General features: G+C 36.5%; 1 protein-coding gene across 1 annotated transcript in view; it reads right to left on the bottom strand.

Annotated features, from left to right (window-relative positions):
• Nucleotides 1–1,625: 1,625 nt before the first annotated feature.
• LOC112773152 (uncharacterized) overlaps nucleotides 1,626–18,820 on the bottom strand; it is a 54,817-nt gene continuing 37,622 nt past the window's right edge. The window contains exon 13 of the mRNA XM_072225181.1: nucleotides 1,626–2,243. Within this exon, the coding sequence (XP_072081282.1) occupies nucleotides 2,192–2,243 (52 nt within the window). The 3' untranslated portion in view covers nucleotides 1,626–2,191. The remainder of the gene's footprint in view (nucleotides 2,244–18,820) is intronic.

Genomic DNA, 18,820 nt, shown 5'->3' with positions numbered 1-18,820 from the left:
ATACTGGCAGCTTTGCTGCACCATGATAATGAGCTGAGGATTCAACTCAAAGCTACTGACTCCAATGGAGGGTATGCAGATACTACTCCCATATGAAGCAGTAGAGGGGTTAGCATATGACCTCAGAGTCCTCTTGGACTGTTCATTTCTACTTAGATCCATGATGGAGAAAGGGAGATGATGTAAAATAAAAAATTTATTTTTATTTATTTATTTATTTATTTAATTATTTTGAAGATAAAATAAATTAAAATAAAATAAATAAAAATAGGTGAAGATTTTTGAAAAAATGAGGAGAGAGAAAGTGGTCAGGAAGTTTTGAAAAAGATATGAATTGAAAAAGATTTTAAATTTTGGAAAAAAAATCTGAATTTTAAAAATAATTTTCGAAAATTTGTTTTTAAAAATAGAGAGAAAAGATATTTTTGAATTTAAAGAGGAAAGAGAGAAACAATAAGATAGCCCAAGATTTAAAATTTTTAGATCTAATGCTCCTTGTTTTCGAAAATTCTGGAGGGAAAACACCAAAGAACACCAAACTTAAAAAATTTAAGATCAAGACGCAAGGAAAACTCAAGAGCACTTTGAAGACTCGCAAGAACACAAGAACATGAAGAAAGAACACCAAACTTAAAATTTTTAGAAAACCAAGATAAAATTTTTAAAAAACAAAGGAAAACCAACCAGAAAACACCAAACTTAAAGTTTGGCACGAGATTTAATAGAAAAATTATTTTTTGAAAAATTTTTGAAAAGAAAATAAAAGACTCTGACCCAAAAGACAAAAATTTCCTAATCTAAGCAACAAGATTCACCGTTAGTTGTGCAAACTCAAACAATCCCCGGCAACGGCGCCAAAAACTTGGTGCACGAATTGTAAATCACACTTTTTACAACTCGTACCACTAACCAGCAAGTGCACTGGGTCGTCCAAGTAATACCTTACGTGAGTAAGGGTCAATCCCACGGAGATTGTTGGCTTGAAGCAATCTATGGTTATCTTGTAACTCTTAGTCAGGAAAACAATAAAATAATTCACTTATCAAATTTGATTACAAGGAATAAAAGGGCAGAACACAAATTATACTTGTATGCACTGATGGAGAGTATGTTGGAGTTTTGGAGATGCTTTGCCTTCTGAAATTCTGCTTTCCTCTGTTTTCTGATTCACGCATGCACGTTCTCCTATGGCAAGCTGTGTGTTGGGGGATCACCGTTGTCAATGGCTACCATCCATCCTTCCAGTGAAAAGGGTCCAGGTGCGCTGTCACCGCACGGCTAATCATCTGTAGGTTCTCAGTCGTACCGGAATAGGATTTACTATCCTTTTGCGTCTGTCACTACGCCCAGCACTCGCGAGTTTGAAGCTCGTCACAGTCATTCAATCCCTGAATCCTACTCGGAATACCACAGACAAGGTTTAGACTTTCTGGATTCTCTTGAATGCTGCCATCAATCTAGCTTATACCACGAAGATTCCGATTAAGAGATCTAAGAGATATTCATTCATTCTATGGTGGAACGTAAGTGGTTGTCAGGCACGTGTTCGTGGAATGATGATGATTGTCACGTTCATCACATTCATATTGAAGTTCGAATGGATATCTTAGATAGGAACATGCATGTTTAAATGAAAACAGAAATACTTGCATTAATTCATCGAGACACAGCAGAGCTCCTCACCCCCAACAATGGAGTTTAGAGACTCATGCCGTCAAAAGGTACAAATTTCAGATCTAAAATGTCATCAGATGCAAAATAAACCTCTAAAAGTTGTTTAAATACTAAACTAGTAACCTAGGTTTACAGAAAATGAAAAAACTATGATAGATGGGGCAAAAATCCACTTCTGGGGCCCACTTGGTGTGTGCTGGGGCTGAGACTTAAGCTAATCACGTGCATAGGGCTGTTTTGGGCGTTCAACGCCAGCTTTGGATCCTTTTCTGGCGTTGAACTCCAACTTGTAACTTGTTTCTGGCGCTGGACGCCAGACAGCAACATGGAACTGGCGTTGAACGCCAGTTTACGTCCTCTATCCTTGAGCAAAGTATGGACTATTATATATTGCTGGAAAGCTCTGGATGTCTACTTTCCAACACAATTGGAAGCGCGCCATTTGGAGTTCTGTAGCTCTAGAAAATCCATTTTGAGTGCAGAGAGGTCATAATCCAACAGCATTAGCAGTCCTTTTTCAGCCTGAATCAGATTTTTGCTCAGCTCCCTCAATTTCAGCTAGAAAATACCTGAAATCACAGAAAAACACACAAACTCATAGTAAAGTCCAGAAATATGAATTTTGCCTAGAAACTACTGAAAATAAACTAAAAACTAACTAAAACACACTAAAAACTATATGAAATTAACCCCAAAAAGCGTATAAAATATCCGCTCATCACCCAGTTATTCATACTATTTGCATGGTTCTACATTTGCCTTCGTAATTATGTGCTTTAATTGAAAACATGCTTCTTTGACCTTTAAATTGCTAATTATTAATCTTCTCTTATTACCATTAGATGCCTTGATATGTGTGTTAAGTGATTTCAGAGATTACAGGGCAGGAATGGCTCAGAGGATGGAAAAGAAGCATGCAAAAGTGGAAGAAATACAAGAAGTTGGAGAAATTGCTAAGCTGTCCAGCCTGACCTCTCTGCACTCAAACGGCTATAAATTTAGCTACAAAGGTCCAAACGACACGGTTCCAGTTGCGTTGGAAAGCTAACGTCCGGGGCTTCAATTTGATATATAATATGCCATAGTTGCCCTTATTCTAGGTGACGCGACCGCGTGTTCCATGCGGCCGCGTCGCAGTGACGGAAATCAGCGTGTTTGAATTCTTCTCCAGCGATTTCCGGGCTGTTTTTGACCCAGTTTGCGGCCCAGAAAACACAGATTAGAGGCTATAAAGTGGGGGAATACATTCATTCATAAACAGGCTTTCAAATTCACTTTTCATGTTTTAGATGTAGTTTTTAGAGAGAAAGGTTCTCTCCTCTCTCTTAGGATTAGGATTTAAGACTTCTCTTAGTTTTAGGAGTGACTCTCAATCCCATATTCAATGTTCTTTTTATTTATTTTCTCACTTTTGTTTATGACTCTTTATGATTGATTTTCTATTTTAATATATTTTGAGGTATTTCAGACTTATGATTGCTTTCTTTAATTTATGTTACTGTTGCTTCCCATCTGAAGGCATTTTTATTCCGGTAAATTTACTTTTTCCCTTTTGGTCTTGGTTAAGAAAGCAGTAACTCAAGAGTTACCTTATCTCAACATAATTGATAACTGTTATCTTTGCTAATTGAACTGAACTTCAAATAATCCCAACCTTTTCTTAGGAAATAAATAGGATTCGAAGATCAAACTAATTAGTCCATTGACTTTCCTTTGCTTTAGTAAAGGTCAACTAAGTGGAATTAAGATTCAACTTTCATTATTATTGATAAGGATAACTAAGTCTGGACTTCTAATTTCTTATACCTTGCCAAGAGATTTTATTATTATTACTTTATTTTACTTATCATTTAAATATACCTGTGCCCATTGCCCAAACTCAACATTCCCCAGAAAACTCATAACCAATAATAAATACACCTCCCTGCAATTCCTTGAGAAGACGACCCGAGGTTTAAATACTCGGTTATCAATTTTAAAGGGGTTTGTTACTCGTGACAACCAAAACGTTTGTACGAAGAGATTTCTGTCGGTTTAGAGACTATATCTACAACGCGAATGTTTTTATGAAATTCTTTACTGGCAAAAATCCTAACGTCAGCCGTCGAATTTTATCACTAAAAACACATGTTCTCGCGTCAACTCCCGCTTCCAAAGTTCAGAAACGCATACTTCCCCAAATTCAAGCTAGGTATTCTTTGGCTGACTTCGCTAGGTATTCTAGGTATCCTTTGGTTGAATTCGCTTTCTCTTCAACACCGCCTCCGTCCGACACCACCACCGGCGACCACCATCGCCTACCCTCTCTCTCTTCCTTCTTCTCTTTCTTCCCCATTTATCCATTTTTTCGTTCCTGCGTGCGACACCCCTGTTCGTGGAGTCACCCTCTGTCTGCGTTTTCAAGCACCGACAAGCAACCACCAACGGCGGCGACCTTCTGTGCCACTGCGACATCACCACCACCCCACCGCCTCTCCGTTCTTCTTCCTCCTTTCATCAATGCAGGTTCCCTTTCCCTGTTTCCTGTCTTTCTTTTCTTTATTTTCACTGCTTTTTTATTCTGTTTTTAGAAATTTTGGTTAGGCTTAGGTTTGTTAAAACTTGTGTTTCTGGACTGAAATTGTTGTTGGCTGTATCTTTCTGAAATTACTGGGTTGAATGTTGCTTAGATTGAATTGAAATTTACTATTTTGAACTCTGCGCACCACATGTTCAAAGAAATGCCTGAATGGAATTTTTGATTTAATTTCCATGTCTGATTAGTATAGGCTTTACATTATGGTGATACTGCTAATGCTAACTTCACAACTTCCTCGTGACTAGATCAGCATTACTCAATGTCACAGCATTACTATTTATTTGTTAAGTAGTAGTGACTGTGGTAGCTAATAGGATTGCTAGCAATAATAAAGTAAAGACAAAAAGAGGTTTCACTACTTATATTCACTACTAATAGGATAGCTAGCAATATACTTATGTGATTTTTGACTCTCTCTTTTCTTTTTTTCTAAACAAAAATAGTATTCATATTGTTATAATAATAAAAATAAATATTTCAGTGCATGCCCATTGCTATTGCCATTGCCATATTTAAAAAAAAGTAGTACTTGTCTTAGTCTCAGGCCTTTCTTTTTGATTTTGCTTCTATTCTTTGCACTTCATTTGCTTTACCCTTCCTTTCTTTTCCAATTGCCATATTTTTCACTTGTCCTTTCCCATTATAGAGAGCTGGCTTTTTGGTTAATTATAACTACAAACTGTTGAGTTATTTATCATAAGCACTATAGTATATTGTTGTTCTCTTAATTACTTGTAAGCCATAATTAAGGATAGATAGAGATAAGACTTCACTGTTTTTCTGAACCCCAATTTGAATTTACAGCTGCATGTGAATTTGCTAGCTATATCTGGCCTTCTTCTTGTTGCCAACTAAATACACCATCTCATTTTTATAAAAGTGGAAGTTGTCACCTTTGTTATTATTATCATGTACTTTTACTTTGGATGTATAGAAATGGAAGGACATTTAGGAACACATACTATCATCTTTCTTCCAGTTCTATCTTATTACAAATAAATATTGCTAACTTATTTGTTGATCATTAAAAGTTTTCAAATGAAATGTCATGGCTCGAGTTTTGATTTTATTTAATCTATTTACCTTGATCAATTATATTTTCTGGTACTATTACTACACTGTTTAGTTTTAGATTATGGTGCTTATGGTATTAGTTCAACTTGCTAGCTATATTTCAATGTCTCTAAATTGCATGCATTAATTTATGATTAATAGATAAGATCCATAACAATGGTCATTGGTGGACTGTTCTCTAGAATTAAATAGTTTAGTTGTGTATGACACAATCAAGATTTTGATCGGAACTATATGCCTGCCTGCCTCACAGACTGGCCGTCGGCCAAAAATTACTTCGATCAGCATGTGGCTCGACGAATGTGGTGCGGTAGTGTGCCATTTTACAGAACCCATGTCAACCTAACCGTTTCATGAGTTTTGCTTAGGCCTGCCCAATAAAAAAGGGCTCACATGCTAATTACCAGTTTGGTTTTTCTTTTTATTTTTAGTGTCCTTTTAAGATATTTTGAACTGAATAGTAAAATCAAGAATGGGCTTATCGACATCGTTATTCCTGTCTTAATGTTGAAACTACTGAAAATAGAAATCGAAATCGAAATCGAAGTGGTTGTAAACCTTGTGTATGCACCAATATCTCACTGTTGGAATTACTATCACTAGTTACTAGCTAGTGGAGAATTGATGTTTTACATAAAAATAGATGTTTCCAAAGTACATTATGGCCTCAAATAGATTCTTCTTCAGATTGTTCTGTTTTCCTTTTGAAATCTGGCACAAATCTATTGGCTCTCTGGATTCCATCCTCATTTTTATTAATAATAGTCTCAAGACAAAAATATAAAAATATTAAAATAATTATTTTTCTATTGTTTCAATACCTTATAGTTTATATAGTATTTTAACGTGACTTCCACTTCTTCTCAAACATTTAGAGTTATATCTATAGATTGCAATGATTCCCTGTTCCTAACTTTATATTTTGATTTTCTAACAACAGCATATACATTTGAAGCAGCTTTCTTAAAAGATTCCCTCTCTCTCTGGTGCTGCAAAGTTAGGGTTTCCTATGACCAGGTACACTACCCTTTTCATTTCTTCAATTACTGCTTGCTGTAATTTCAGCTCAGGTATTAGCAATTGCCAACTTCTGCTTATTCTTCATGTGTTGATTGCTTGCTTGATTTCTTGTTAGCTAGGTTTAAGTTTGTTGAAATTTGAAATTTGGTTACTGATTAAGCATTTTGTTACTAACTGATTCTGTTTTCTGGTTTAGCTTCTTGGAGCTTAGTTAGTTTTCTGCTTCTTTGTGAAGTATGAGGAATCATCAATATTGAAAGAATATTTAGTTTTTTGCTACCGAACTCAAGATTCTGATATACTCTTTTGCAATATTTGATATTTCTATGCAGCATTTCATAGTGGGAACTGTAGTGGTGTGGGTCAATAGAATCTTTTGATCAAAGAAACAATAGTGGAGTATTTGGTTCTTCAGCATATACACTATCACAAAGTATTGGTAGAGTTTAAGACTCCCAGAAAAGCTATTCAAGGTTTAACCTTCTACTTTTTTATTTATTTATTATCTCTGTTAAATTATTGAGTTTTATTTTATCTTTATCTTTATCTTTATCTTTATTATCTCTGTTAAATTATTATGCATGCTTATCTATACTTACTTATGTATGCTTGTTTGTGTAAACTATTCATAGTGAAAGTATAAATTATATTGATGATAAGATTTTTATTTGTTGTGGTTTCTCGTTGAATAAAAAAATTAAAAGGTGAATATTATCCCTTTGATATGTAGGAAATTAAATTCATTAATAATGGAAAACCAGAACCGAAGTTGGATGTATGATAGAACGTATGATCAGAGGCGGGGTCTTAAACCCAGTTTTATTAAAGGGGTAAATGAATTTGTTGATGTGTGTACTAGAACTCATGAATTTCTCAGAGGAGGTTTAGTTAGGTGTCTATGTGCCAGATGTCAATGTGGGACGTTTAAACAGTTGATCGACATTAAGATTGATCTATATACTCATGGGTTTAAACCTAATTATTGGGTTTGGACAGATCATGGAGAAGAGATACCCACAGAGAATCAGATTAGGATAGAAGAAGACATTGAAAGTAGCTCTGAATTAGATGGTGTTACATGGGAAGAAAATTTTGATCGTTATCATGAGATGGTTGTTGATGCTTTGCAACCTGAGTTTCACATGTACATGCAACCAACAGTGGAGGAACCAAATCGAGATGCTAAGAGATTTTATGACCTCTTAGATTCAGTTAGTAAACCCTTGTGGGAAAATTGTATCCATTCACGATTATCACTTGCCAGTAGGATGCTGAGTATAAAATCAGAGGAAAACCAATCACAGGGATCTTTTGACCAATGGGCAACTTTGTTTAGAGAAATGCAAACAACTCCAAATGAAATTCCTGCTAATTACTATGAAGCTAAGAAAATTGTTTCCCAACTTAGGTTTAAGGAGGTTAAGATAGATTGTTGTGTCAATGGTTGTATGATATATTAAAAAGAGGACAAAGATCTTAGACAATGTAAATTTTGTGGGGAGCAGAGATTTAAGCCTAGGAAGGGAAAAAATAAAGAGGTGCCATATAAAAGAATGCATTATTTGCCATTGATTCCAAGGCTACAAAGGTTGTATGCATCAATGAGTACTGCCCCTCATATGTTGTGGCATCACCGAAATCGCAGAAAAATCTGCCATTAAAGAAAAATCTGCTTCTGCTATATTCTTTACCCAATTTCACTCATTTGTGGCATATCATCCAAAACACGCTGCTTTTTACTACTAGTTGATGACACTACTAGCTGATTTTACTTTAATTGCATATTTGCTAATACTCCTCTTGCTGCTGCTACTTCAATGAGCTGGCACTGCAGGGTTAGTATATGCTGTAAAAAAATCCTACAGCCATTGATTCCTTTAAACTTTGAAACATGCATTTTCCTCTCATCTTCCTACTCTTCCTTCCTATGCATTTTCCTTCCTACTCTCCCTACTCTTCCTACTCTTTACTGAATTCAAATCCGCAAAAGCATTTTACTACTAGCTGATGACACTACTAGCTGATTTTACTTTAATTGCATTTTACTTTAACTAGTATGGATAATAACTTGCTTATTTTAATGTGTACAGGATATCGTTGGTAGAGACAGAGATCGCGGTCGTGGTCGTGGCCGTGGCCGTGGCCGTGGCCGAGGCCAAAAGGGGAGGCCTAGGCTTTCTACTGGTCAGCCCCTTGACTTGGATCCATACTCTCTCGTTGGATCATCATCCGACACGACTGCTCCGACCAAGGGTACTATATGTACTGTACCTTTTGTTATTAACTTAATAATAATCTGACAGACAAAAGTGTTGTTGATTTTATTGAGTTAAATATCGACACAAAGGCTGTCGATTTTATTGAATCAATTATCAACAAAGAGGACGTCGATTTTAAATAATAATATCGACGGCGATGTTGTCGATTTTATTAAGAATGTAAAATTCTCACACCTATATTACAGACGGAATGAACGTCGATTTTATTAAATTATTATCGACGGCAATGAAAGCTGTCGATTTTATTAACATTTTGAAAAATCGACAAGCTTTATAGCGACCAACTGCGCCGTCTATTTTGCCGTCGAATTTAAATATTATCGATGGCTAGGCCGTCGATTTGGCCGTCAATTTTAACGACGTTTCTTGTAGTGTCAATACCAACGTCCCCTTCCCCTCCACATTTCCTTTAATTCCTATTCTAGTTTTCCATTCCAAGAAAAAAATAAATAAATAAATAAAAATAAAAAAATAATAGATAAATAATAATAATAATAATAATTATATATATATAAATTTTAATTTTAATTTTTCTTGCCCTTTTTTTTCATTTATGACTTCTTTTGTAATAATTTTTGTTTTACTCATCCGTGCACTTTTATATCCCTTCCTGTTTTCAATTTTTCTTTGCTTGAGGACAAGCAAACTTTTAAATTTGGTGTTGTCGCTTCGCTTGTGACTTTTCCGTTTATTTTAATGACACCAAAGGGAGGCGAATCATCTTCACGGAGGAGCACAGCCTGAAGAATGAGACGACCAGTAGGATAACTGAGGTGGTTGAGTTCCTTTCATTCTATATCTCCTTCAATTCTTATTATGTTATATTCCTGTTTTCTCCTATTTTACTTGAATGTCTGCATGATCTTTGGTTGTTTTCATTCCTAGGTTCTAGTTTAATTTTGCTATTTTTAATTTTGTGCTGTCTCATGTACCACTCACTGAGCTTGAATCCAAAGAAAAAGAAAAGAAGTGATGTATTGCATGAGAAATTGAGTTTATATTTAACAGTAGTCTTATTTACTTAAATGTGGTGGTATTATTTGTGATTCTGAATGCATAATGTAAACAGTGCATATTTGAATTTGAATCAAAAGATGTTGATGCATGAGGAACAGAAATTTAGAGAACTATTATGAATTTTTTGAATTAAACAAGAAATTAATCATTGAAGCAAAAGAAACAGCAAAAAGAAAAGAAAAGCAAGGTCCAAGGCTCTAAGCATCAATGACTAGGAAAGTCAAATATGATTAAAAGCTCAAAGAGTTGTTTTCCTAGTCATATACTTGTGGTGTAAATGTGTCAAGTGATCCTTGAGATAGAGCACAAAGAGTCGAGATCAAATGCATATAACAGAGTATGCCAAAGGCTTTGAGCACCACTGTCTGGAAGTAATTAACAAAAAAATCATAACTTAAAGAGAGTTCCCCAGTTAAGTGCTTGTGGTGTAGTTGTGTCAAGTAAAACTTTAGACAAAACATTTAAAGTCACGGCTAGGCTCAAAGTGCAAAGCACCAAAGAAGAAGGATAAAAGAAAATTTGCTATTTTCAAGGATTAATCCGAAGTAAAAAGGCCAGAAAATTAATAATACTATCCAGATTCTAATCCCGAATGACAGTGACATTCCTTAGATTCAAAGGATAGTGAGATGCTAACTCTATTCAGAATTGCAGTATATAAACTCCACTTTAAGGAGAGACAGCAGCTTAATTGAATACTCGCTTCTCATGCAAATTCACATCTGAAACCTGTATCAGTTTTGGTTGCTTGAGGACAAGCAACAATTCAAGTTTGGTGTTGTGATGCGTGAGCATCTTTCCTATCTTTTCCTAGTGAATTTGCATTCAAATTGTTAAGTTTAATCAAGAATTAATTATCTTTTAGCCACCATGTATGCTACTTTGAGTCGTGTGCAATTCTATTTATTTCAGGTAGCATTTGGATGGATTTGATGGACTTTCTGTAGAAAAAGAGAAGAAAGCGAATGATGCTATCAACCCTGATCTCCCTGCACTTTAACCTAAATAATTCGAACTACAGAAGTCCAATTGACGTGATTCTCGTGGCGTTGGAAAGCTAACTTTTAGAGCTTTTCAACGATGTATAATAGTCCATACTTCTTCTCCATAAACTCAGCAAGGGTGGCACCAAACTCTAGGTTTCTCAAGTTAGGCACCAAGATGAACATAATCCATGAATCCAAGGCAGCACAACGGTGATGCCCTACATAAAGCTTGCCATGGAAAGGAGTAGGAAAGATTGGATGAAGACAGCAGGAAAGCAGAGGTTCAGAGGAACGAAAGGCATCTCTATACGCTTATCTGAAATTCTCACCAATGAATTACATAAGTATCTCTATCCTAGTTTATATCTCAATTATGTTTTAATTATCAAATCTCCATAACTATCTGAATCCGCCTGACTGAGATTTACAAGGTGACCATAGCTTGCTTCAAGCCGACAATCTCGGTGGGATCGACCCTTACTCACGTAAGGTTTATTACTTGGACGACCCAGTGCACTTGCTGGTTAGTTGTGCGGAATTGTGACAAAGTGTGATTCACGTTTGAGAGCACCAAGCCATTGGCGCCATTGTTGAAGATCATGATTTCGTGCACCAGTATGGTGGGTAAGGATCATGGTCATATGGAGGTGTTTGGTGAAAAGAAGCTTGTAAGTATGGTTGAGGGCTATGTTGAGGATATGGTTCATAGGCATATGGTGGTGGTTCTTGGAAATCACAAGGAGAGTCACCATAGCCATTGGATTGATATGCATCATAGAATGGCTCTTCTTCATAGTGTATTGGTGGAGGTTGTTGCCAAGAGGATTGATCATATGCATATGGCTACTCCCACCTTTGATTGTTCTATCCTTGATGCATTTCTTCATTGTAGCTCTCATTTCCTACAACATACTTATAATCACACTCATAGCCAAAGTGAGAATTCATGATAGCAAGAGAAAATGAAAATAAAATCAAATAAGAAACAATGGAAACCAAATCCTAAAACTAGCAAGAACTAACAAAGAAGCAAAAGGCAAACATATTCACATATATACAATAACCAATAACACACACCATTGCAATTCCCCGGCAACGGCGGTGATACGTAAAAAATTAATTTCACGTAATTACCGGCAAGTATACCGGGTCGTATCAAGTAATAAAACTCACTAAGAGTGAGGTCGATCCCACGGAGATTGGTAGATTAAGCAACTTTAGTTAAATGGTAGATTTAGTCAAGCAAACATGGTTTTGATTTCATGAGATTTGTTATTTTTGAACATAATTGCAAAAATTTAAATGGCAAAGAATTTAAAGAACTAGAAGAGAGAAAGAAGATGAAAGTAAATAACTGAAACTTAAAATGCAAGAAACTTAAATGACATTAAAGATAAATTGCAAGAAAGTAAAGATTGCAGAATTTTAAAGAGCATAAGAGTAAATAGCAAGAAATATAGAAACAGAATGTAAATGACAAGAATAATGAATTGCAAGAATGTAGAAGGGAATTGGGTAATGGGTATTCAAGCAACTAAAGAGCAAAAGAAATGAGAATTGATGATGGAGAGGATCATTAGGGATCAGAGATGCAAATTTTCCTGAATTGATGTTGATCAATTCCTTCTCAATCATGGGTATAGACCCATGGCAAATTGTGGGTAATTGAGTCCCAATCTCTTGGTAACTCAATTTCTCTCAACACAACCAATTGCCACTCTCGTGATCTAATTGTTCATGAGAAGAGATGAAGTTCAATTTCTAATCCAAGCCACATAACTTCCAGAATCTCAACTAAGGAAGGTTACATCTCACATACCAACGAAAGTGTATTGATCAAGGAAATCATAAAAGGATGAACTCTAAACTGAATTATGTGACTCCTTTCTCAAATTCACCACATAATTCATATAGATTAATCCCTCTCTCGATGGTGATTGAATCTTTGAAGAACAAGAGTTTCCTCTTGGATTAACCACTTGAATTAAGAAGGAGGAGAAGAGTTATCAATTCATTCAAACAAGCAGAGCTCTTCCCCCTAATGAAAGTGGGGTTTAGTGAATCATAGCTCCAATTTCAATAACAATTGCAGTAGATGAAAATTAAACTAAGTGTGGAGAAAAATGAAGAAGAAGAAGAAGTTCTTAAAACTGAAATTCAAAGTTGCAAGGGAAACAAAATAGAAGACCGGTGAGAAAAAGTAAAGAATAGAAATTGCTAATGTAATAGAAAATGTCTAAGTGTCAAAAAGTCTAAAAACAAGTTTTAAAGCAAAAAGTCCTCTAAGTATCAAACTCTTCTCTATTTATACTACTCCTCAAACTCCTTCAGAGATCTTTAATTTGGGCTAGCAATGTGGGCTTTATCTTTGTTGAATTCCTTGCTCAATTGAAGAAGTATTGCTAAACAGGGAAGAAGGGGCTCATTCATAATGTTACTGGCCTATTGAGGGGCGTTACTGGCAAACACGCCAGTGTTGTAGCACGTTGGCAACGTGCTTGTGATTGTCCTGGGCTGATGGCTTGGTGCTGGGCGTTGTTAGCCCAAGTTGTTTCATTCTTGCTTCAATGCCTTCTTGTTTCATCACCTATCATTAACAAGGGAAATTGCTTCAAAGTCTTACCAATCCATGCAATCAATTTCGTGAGATTCATTCATACTCATTCATTTATGCATTCCTTGAATCATTTGCATGAATTTGGCTACAATTAACCTGGTTCTTGGTACTTGAGTGCATGGAGATGGAACTCATTAAAATGCTTGTTTATTTCAAAGAAAATGAATGAATTTAAGCTAAAACTACTTCAACTAACTAGCTAATATAGCAAAGATGCAAATGCATCAGGCGCCATTTTGATGATTTGACTTTTGTGTGTTTAGAATTCACAATAAATTCTCGTTGCAATATAGTTTCTAAACCAACATAAATCTTTTCATACAAAAAATTGTTTGTCACTAAAACATACTCCTAAATTTATAAACTGAAGTATTGAACCTCGGGTCGTTCTCCATAGGAATTATAATAGAGTGTTCTTGTTATTGGTTATGGGTCGTATATTGGGGTTTTTGAGATAGGAGACAAGAAATGTAAAATGTAATGAAAATAAACTAGCAACTAACAAAAATCTTGGCAAGGTATGAGAACTAGAAGTCCTATCCTAGTTATCCTCCTCAATTGTGACCACAATTGTCCATTGCTACCACTTAGTTAACCTCTAACTATGAAGGAAAGTCAAGTGGATGAATCAACTTGATTCCACAAGTCCTAGCCAACTCCCAAGGGAAAGACTAGCTTTAGTGGTATCCAAATCAATTAGCAACTTCTAATTATCAATCAACTAGGGAATTAGATAACTCAAGCATCACTAATTACTCTACCAAAGCCAAGAGGAACAAAATCTACACTAAAATCCAACCAAGTATTTCATCAAAAACTTGGAAGGCATAAAAGGAAAGCATAGTAAAAAAGAACTAGAAAAGATGCAAATGCATCACAACACCAAACTTAAACCTTGCTTGTCCTCAAGCAAGAAAAGAACTATGCACAAAGGTTTCTTTTAATTGGAACAAGTTGAGGGATAGCTTGTAATGCCTTGGTGAGTGAAGTGATTAAGTGATAGTGGGATGAACTCTGAATTATATTCTCATGCAAGGATTTCAGTGCTTATTAGTCCCTATATTTTGGAAGTCTTAGATCTTAGGACTTTCATTCAAATGATATCATGGAAATCTCTCTATAGGTAATCACCTTGAAGCAGTCTTATAGTTTTTGTGTTTTGGCCTTGACTCTAAGTGTCATGTCTCAAAGCGGCTCTTTAGATAAGCTTTCAATCAATACTCCCAAACCAGTTGGTCTTAAGGTATTAGGTGTTGAAGCACCCCTTAGGATTTACTTGCTCAAGCCTCTCTCTTTGACACAATTCTACCACAAGTATTTAACTAGGATAATAACTCTTTGAGTTCTTATTTCTTTCTTCTTCTTCCTAGTAATTGATGCTCAGAGCCTTTTGCCATGTTCTTCTTTTTTTTTTTTTTTTGCTGCTTCTTGGATCAAAAGATATTTGAGAATCTCCACAATACTTCTTTGAACTCTATTTCCTGCCTATGAGCTCCCATGCAGGTTTTCACAAACATGCAACCTCAATACACAATCATACAACTAGAACCACCACTTCTCTTAATCTTTTGCTTTCCTCAAAACAAATTTTTGACTCCTCAATCATTCTTTTCAAATAACTGTTCTCTGTTTTCAATTTATGGATCTTGAGTGTAAGCAAATTCTTAAGTGTATGGTGCTATGATGTATTTAGCATCTTAGTTATTGAACTTTTAAAGAGATTATGCTAAGCAGACAAGCAGGGGTGCAGTATCACTTTCAATCATAACAGTTTTAAGTAAAAAATAATCACTTAACAATACAACCTTTTGGAGTTCACTTGCTTTACTCCTTATCATCATCATTGTTGGTCTTTACATCCTTCTTTTCCTCTTTGATTGATGATGCTTAATCCTTCCCAAGATTGAAGTGACTGCCTACAATGAACTTTGAAAGTTGCTTGTCCCAAAGCACTTGAAAAATGGTTAGCATGCAGGTATGCTTATGAGTTCTTAACCTTAAGTTGGTGTGGGAACACCAAACTTAGTTCCTTGCCTACTTCTATATGCTAACACAGAATGCTTCTTTCATGCATGCATACTACATCATGTGCTTTAAGTTTATGAGTAAATAAAATGCAGGACTAAAAGGTAAACAAATGAAATTGCAGGCTTAGTCAATTTCTATGATTGTTTGGGATTTGTGATTATTCATAATTGTTTCAAGGGTTACTTTGTTTTTCATGAATATTGGTGGAACACCAAACTTAGTACCATGCATTCACCCTTAATTTTTTTCTTTGTTGATACAATCACATTGGTGTGGAACACCAAACTTAATTCCTTGCAATACATAGAAGTTGAACTAACCATTTATTCTGAGAAGAGTATAAAAAAATAGTTACCTAAGGTTGGGTTGCCTCCCAACAAGCGCTCTTTTATCGTCATTAGCTTGACGGTTGTCCCTCTTTAGGGAGGATGATGATCATAGTGCCTTACTCCTTCCCTTCTCACCGTGAGCTTCCTTCCAGTATCCTTCTTGATGATTTTCACATGTTCAAGTAAGAGTATTTTGTTCACTGTGTAATATCCAGAAAAGTGTGGAGATGTTTCCATTGGTTAGTAAGTTAGCATCACTTTATCCCCTGGTGAGAAACCTTCAGTGGGGATTTTCTTGTTTCTCCATCCTCTTAGCACTTTCTTCTTGGGGTTCTTTTCTTTTTCAGGAGGTAGTTCAGGTTTTGGAGCCTCAATTTTTAGAATGTCCTTGCTGAGAATCTCAAATGCACACTTTGGTTGTAGCTTCTCCTCTATTCTTTGAGCTTGTTGCAACACTTCTACCTCTTCCTTTCTTTTCCAGCATGAGCTTAGGTGCATTGGAAGTGTTTCATCAGGTGCCTCTTTTAAGTTTGGGTCTATGGAATCAATCTTCATACACTCTTCCTCTTGGGTGGAATCTTGCAAATTCTTGAAGACATGAAATACTATATGCTCTTCATGCACCCTTATCATCAATTCTCCTTTTTTAACATCTATCAATGCCCTGGCAGTAGCTAAGAAGGGTCCCCCTAGGATGATGGGAGTGTTGTCATCTTTCTCTATGTCTAGAATGACGAAGTCAGCTGGGAGGAAAAATTTGTCCACCTTCACCAATACATTCTCCACAACCCCAAGTGCTTGATGAATGGATTTGTCCGCCATTTGAAGGGCTATTTTTGTGGGTTTCAATTCATGAATCTGAAGCTTCCTCATCAAAGATAGAGGCATCAAATTTATGCTTGCACTAAGGTCACAAAATGCTCTCTCAATCATCATGTTGCCTATGGTGCAGGGGATATGAAAGCTCCCTGGGTCCTTCCTCTTTCTTGGCAACCCTCTCTGGATGATGGCACTACACTCTCTGGTCATCACAACCGTTTGTCCCTCTTTCAAGGATCTTTTCTTTGTCAACAATTCCTTCATGAACTTAGCATATAGGGGCATATGTTCAAGTGCTTCAATGAAAGGGATGTTGATGTGTAGTGTCTTGAATATCTCCAAGAATTTGGAGTATTGCTTCTCTTTGTTCCCTCCCTTGAACCTTTGAGGGTATGGAATCATTGGTTGATATGCTTTCACTGCCTCCTTCTTAGCTAATTTATCACTTTGTGTAGAGGTTTCTTGCTCCTGCTTTTGTTCCATCACCTCCTCTTTTAAGCCTTCTTTGTTGTGCTCTTCTTTAGTGATGGCTTCTGTCTCCACCTTCTTCCCACTTCTCAGAGTGATTGCTTTGCACTCCTCCCATTTTATGGCTTTTTCTGTGTCCTTTGGATTGGAGATTGTATCACTTGGGAGAACATTGGTTGGCCGTTCAGCTTGTTTGGCCAATTGTCCCACTTGTCGTTCAAGGTTCTTCATGGTGGCTTCATGTCTCTCTTGTCCTTTGAGCAAAATCTCTTGCCCCTTGGCTAAACCTTGAGTGGTTTGGGCAAGTGACTGTGTGTTTTGGGTAAGGGCTTGCAAGGCTGCTTCAAGACTTGAGATTCTGGTTTCATGATTGTCAATGGGTGGTATGGTAGGGTATGATTGTTGTGGCTGGAAATTGTTTGGAGAATTGAGGTGGGCATTTTGTGAGTTGAATGGTGGTGTGAAGAAGTTATTTTGATGAGTTTGTGGATTGTTGTGAGGTGGTTGATATGTGTTTTGTGGTTTCTTGTATTGGTTAGTGTTGTTAGATGAGTGGTTTTGATTGTGTGTGTTGCGGGAATGGTTAGAGTTGTTGTTCTTCTGCCAGTGGTTTTGATTATCACCCCATCTCAGGTTGGGGTGGTTCCTCCAGGATGAGTTGTATGTGTCACCATGAAAGTCATTTTGAAATGAACTTGAGGTGTTTTGCATGTATTGAACTTGTTCTTGTTACTGCTCAATATTGCCTGCTTCATTTTGACCCCATTCAATTGAAGCTTGATTTGTTGTGCTCACTGAAGCTAGTTGGAGGCCATCTATTCTCTTAGCCATCATTTCCATTTGTTGCTGGATCTGTTGGTGCATCAACTTGTTCTGTGCCAAGATTGTGTCTACTCCTTCTAGTTCCAACACACCCTTCCTTTGAATAGGTTGGCGTTGCCTTTGATGAGCAAAGAAGTATTGGTTATTTGTCACCATGTCTATGAGATTCTGAGCTTCTTCGGTTGTATTCATCAATTGTAGCGAGCCTCCTGCAGAGTAATCCAAAGACTCTTGAGATTTTTCAGTCAACCCTTCATAGAAATTTTGAAGTTTATCCCATTCACTGAACATCTCAGGTGGACATTTTCTAATCAGGGTTTTGTATCTTTCCCATGCTTCATACAATGATTCCCCATCCATTTGAGTAATGTTTGCATCTCTGTTTTTAACCTGATGATCCTCTGAGGCGGATAGAATTTGGATAGGAATTTATTCACCAGATCATCCCAAGTGTTGATACTTTCCTTGGGGAATGTCTCTAGCCATTGAAATGCCTTGTCTCTCAAAGAAAATGAGAATAATAGCAGCTTGTAAACATCTGGATGCACACCATTTGTCTTGACAGTTTCACATATTCTTAGGAAGACAGATAGGTGTTGGTTTGGGTCCTCAAGGGGGCCTCCTCCATAGGAACAATTGTTTTGCACGAGAGTGATGAGCTGAGGCTTCAATTCAAAGTTGTTTGCATGAACATTGGGAGCGAGTATACTGCTCCCACAGTGTCTTGGATTTGGGAGAGTGTAAGAAGCTAGAACTCTCCTTTGAGGTGGGTTGTTATTGTTGGCAACTCCCTCTGGGTTGTTATTGTTGGCAACTCCCTCAGCAGGATTATGTGAATTGCCCTCCATGACTTGGTCTTCTCCTTCTGAATCCTCCTCACCAATTATCCCTTTTCCTGCTGCTTTTCTTCTTAACCTTCGGAGGGTTCTCTCGTCTTCAGGATTAAATCTCCTTACCTCTGACATACACAAACACACAAACTAACAACACAAATGAAACACTCTATTGCTAGAGTGAAGTTAAAGTTAGCAAACAAAATATCAAACAGTTAGTGGGCTTTAACAAAGAAAAGAAAAATGCCTAATCTAAACTACCATTCACTTAATCAT

The sequence above is a fragment of the Arachis hypogaea genome, chromosome 18, assembly GCF_003086295.3.
Source record: "Arachis hypogaea cultivar Tifrunner chromosome 18, arahy.Tifrunner.gnm2.J5K5, whole genome shotgun sequence".
NCBI classification, from domain to species: Eukaryota; Viridiplantae; Streptophyta; class Magnoliopsida; order Fabales; family Fabaceae; genus Arachis; species Arachis hypogaea.
This window is presented reverse-complemented; position numbering and strand designations above follow the sequence as displayed.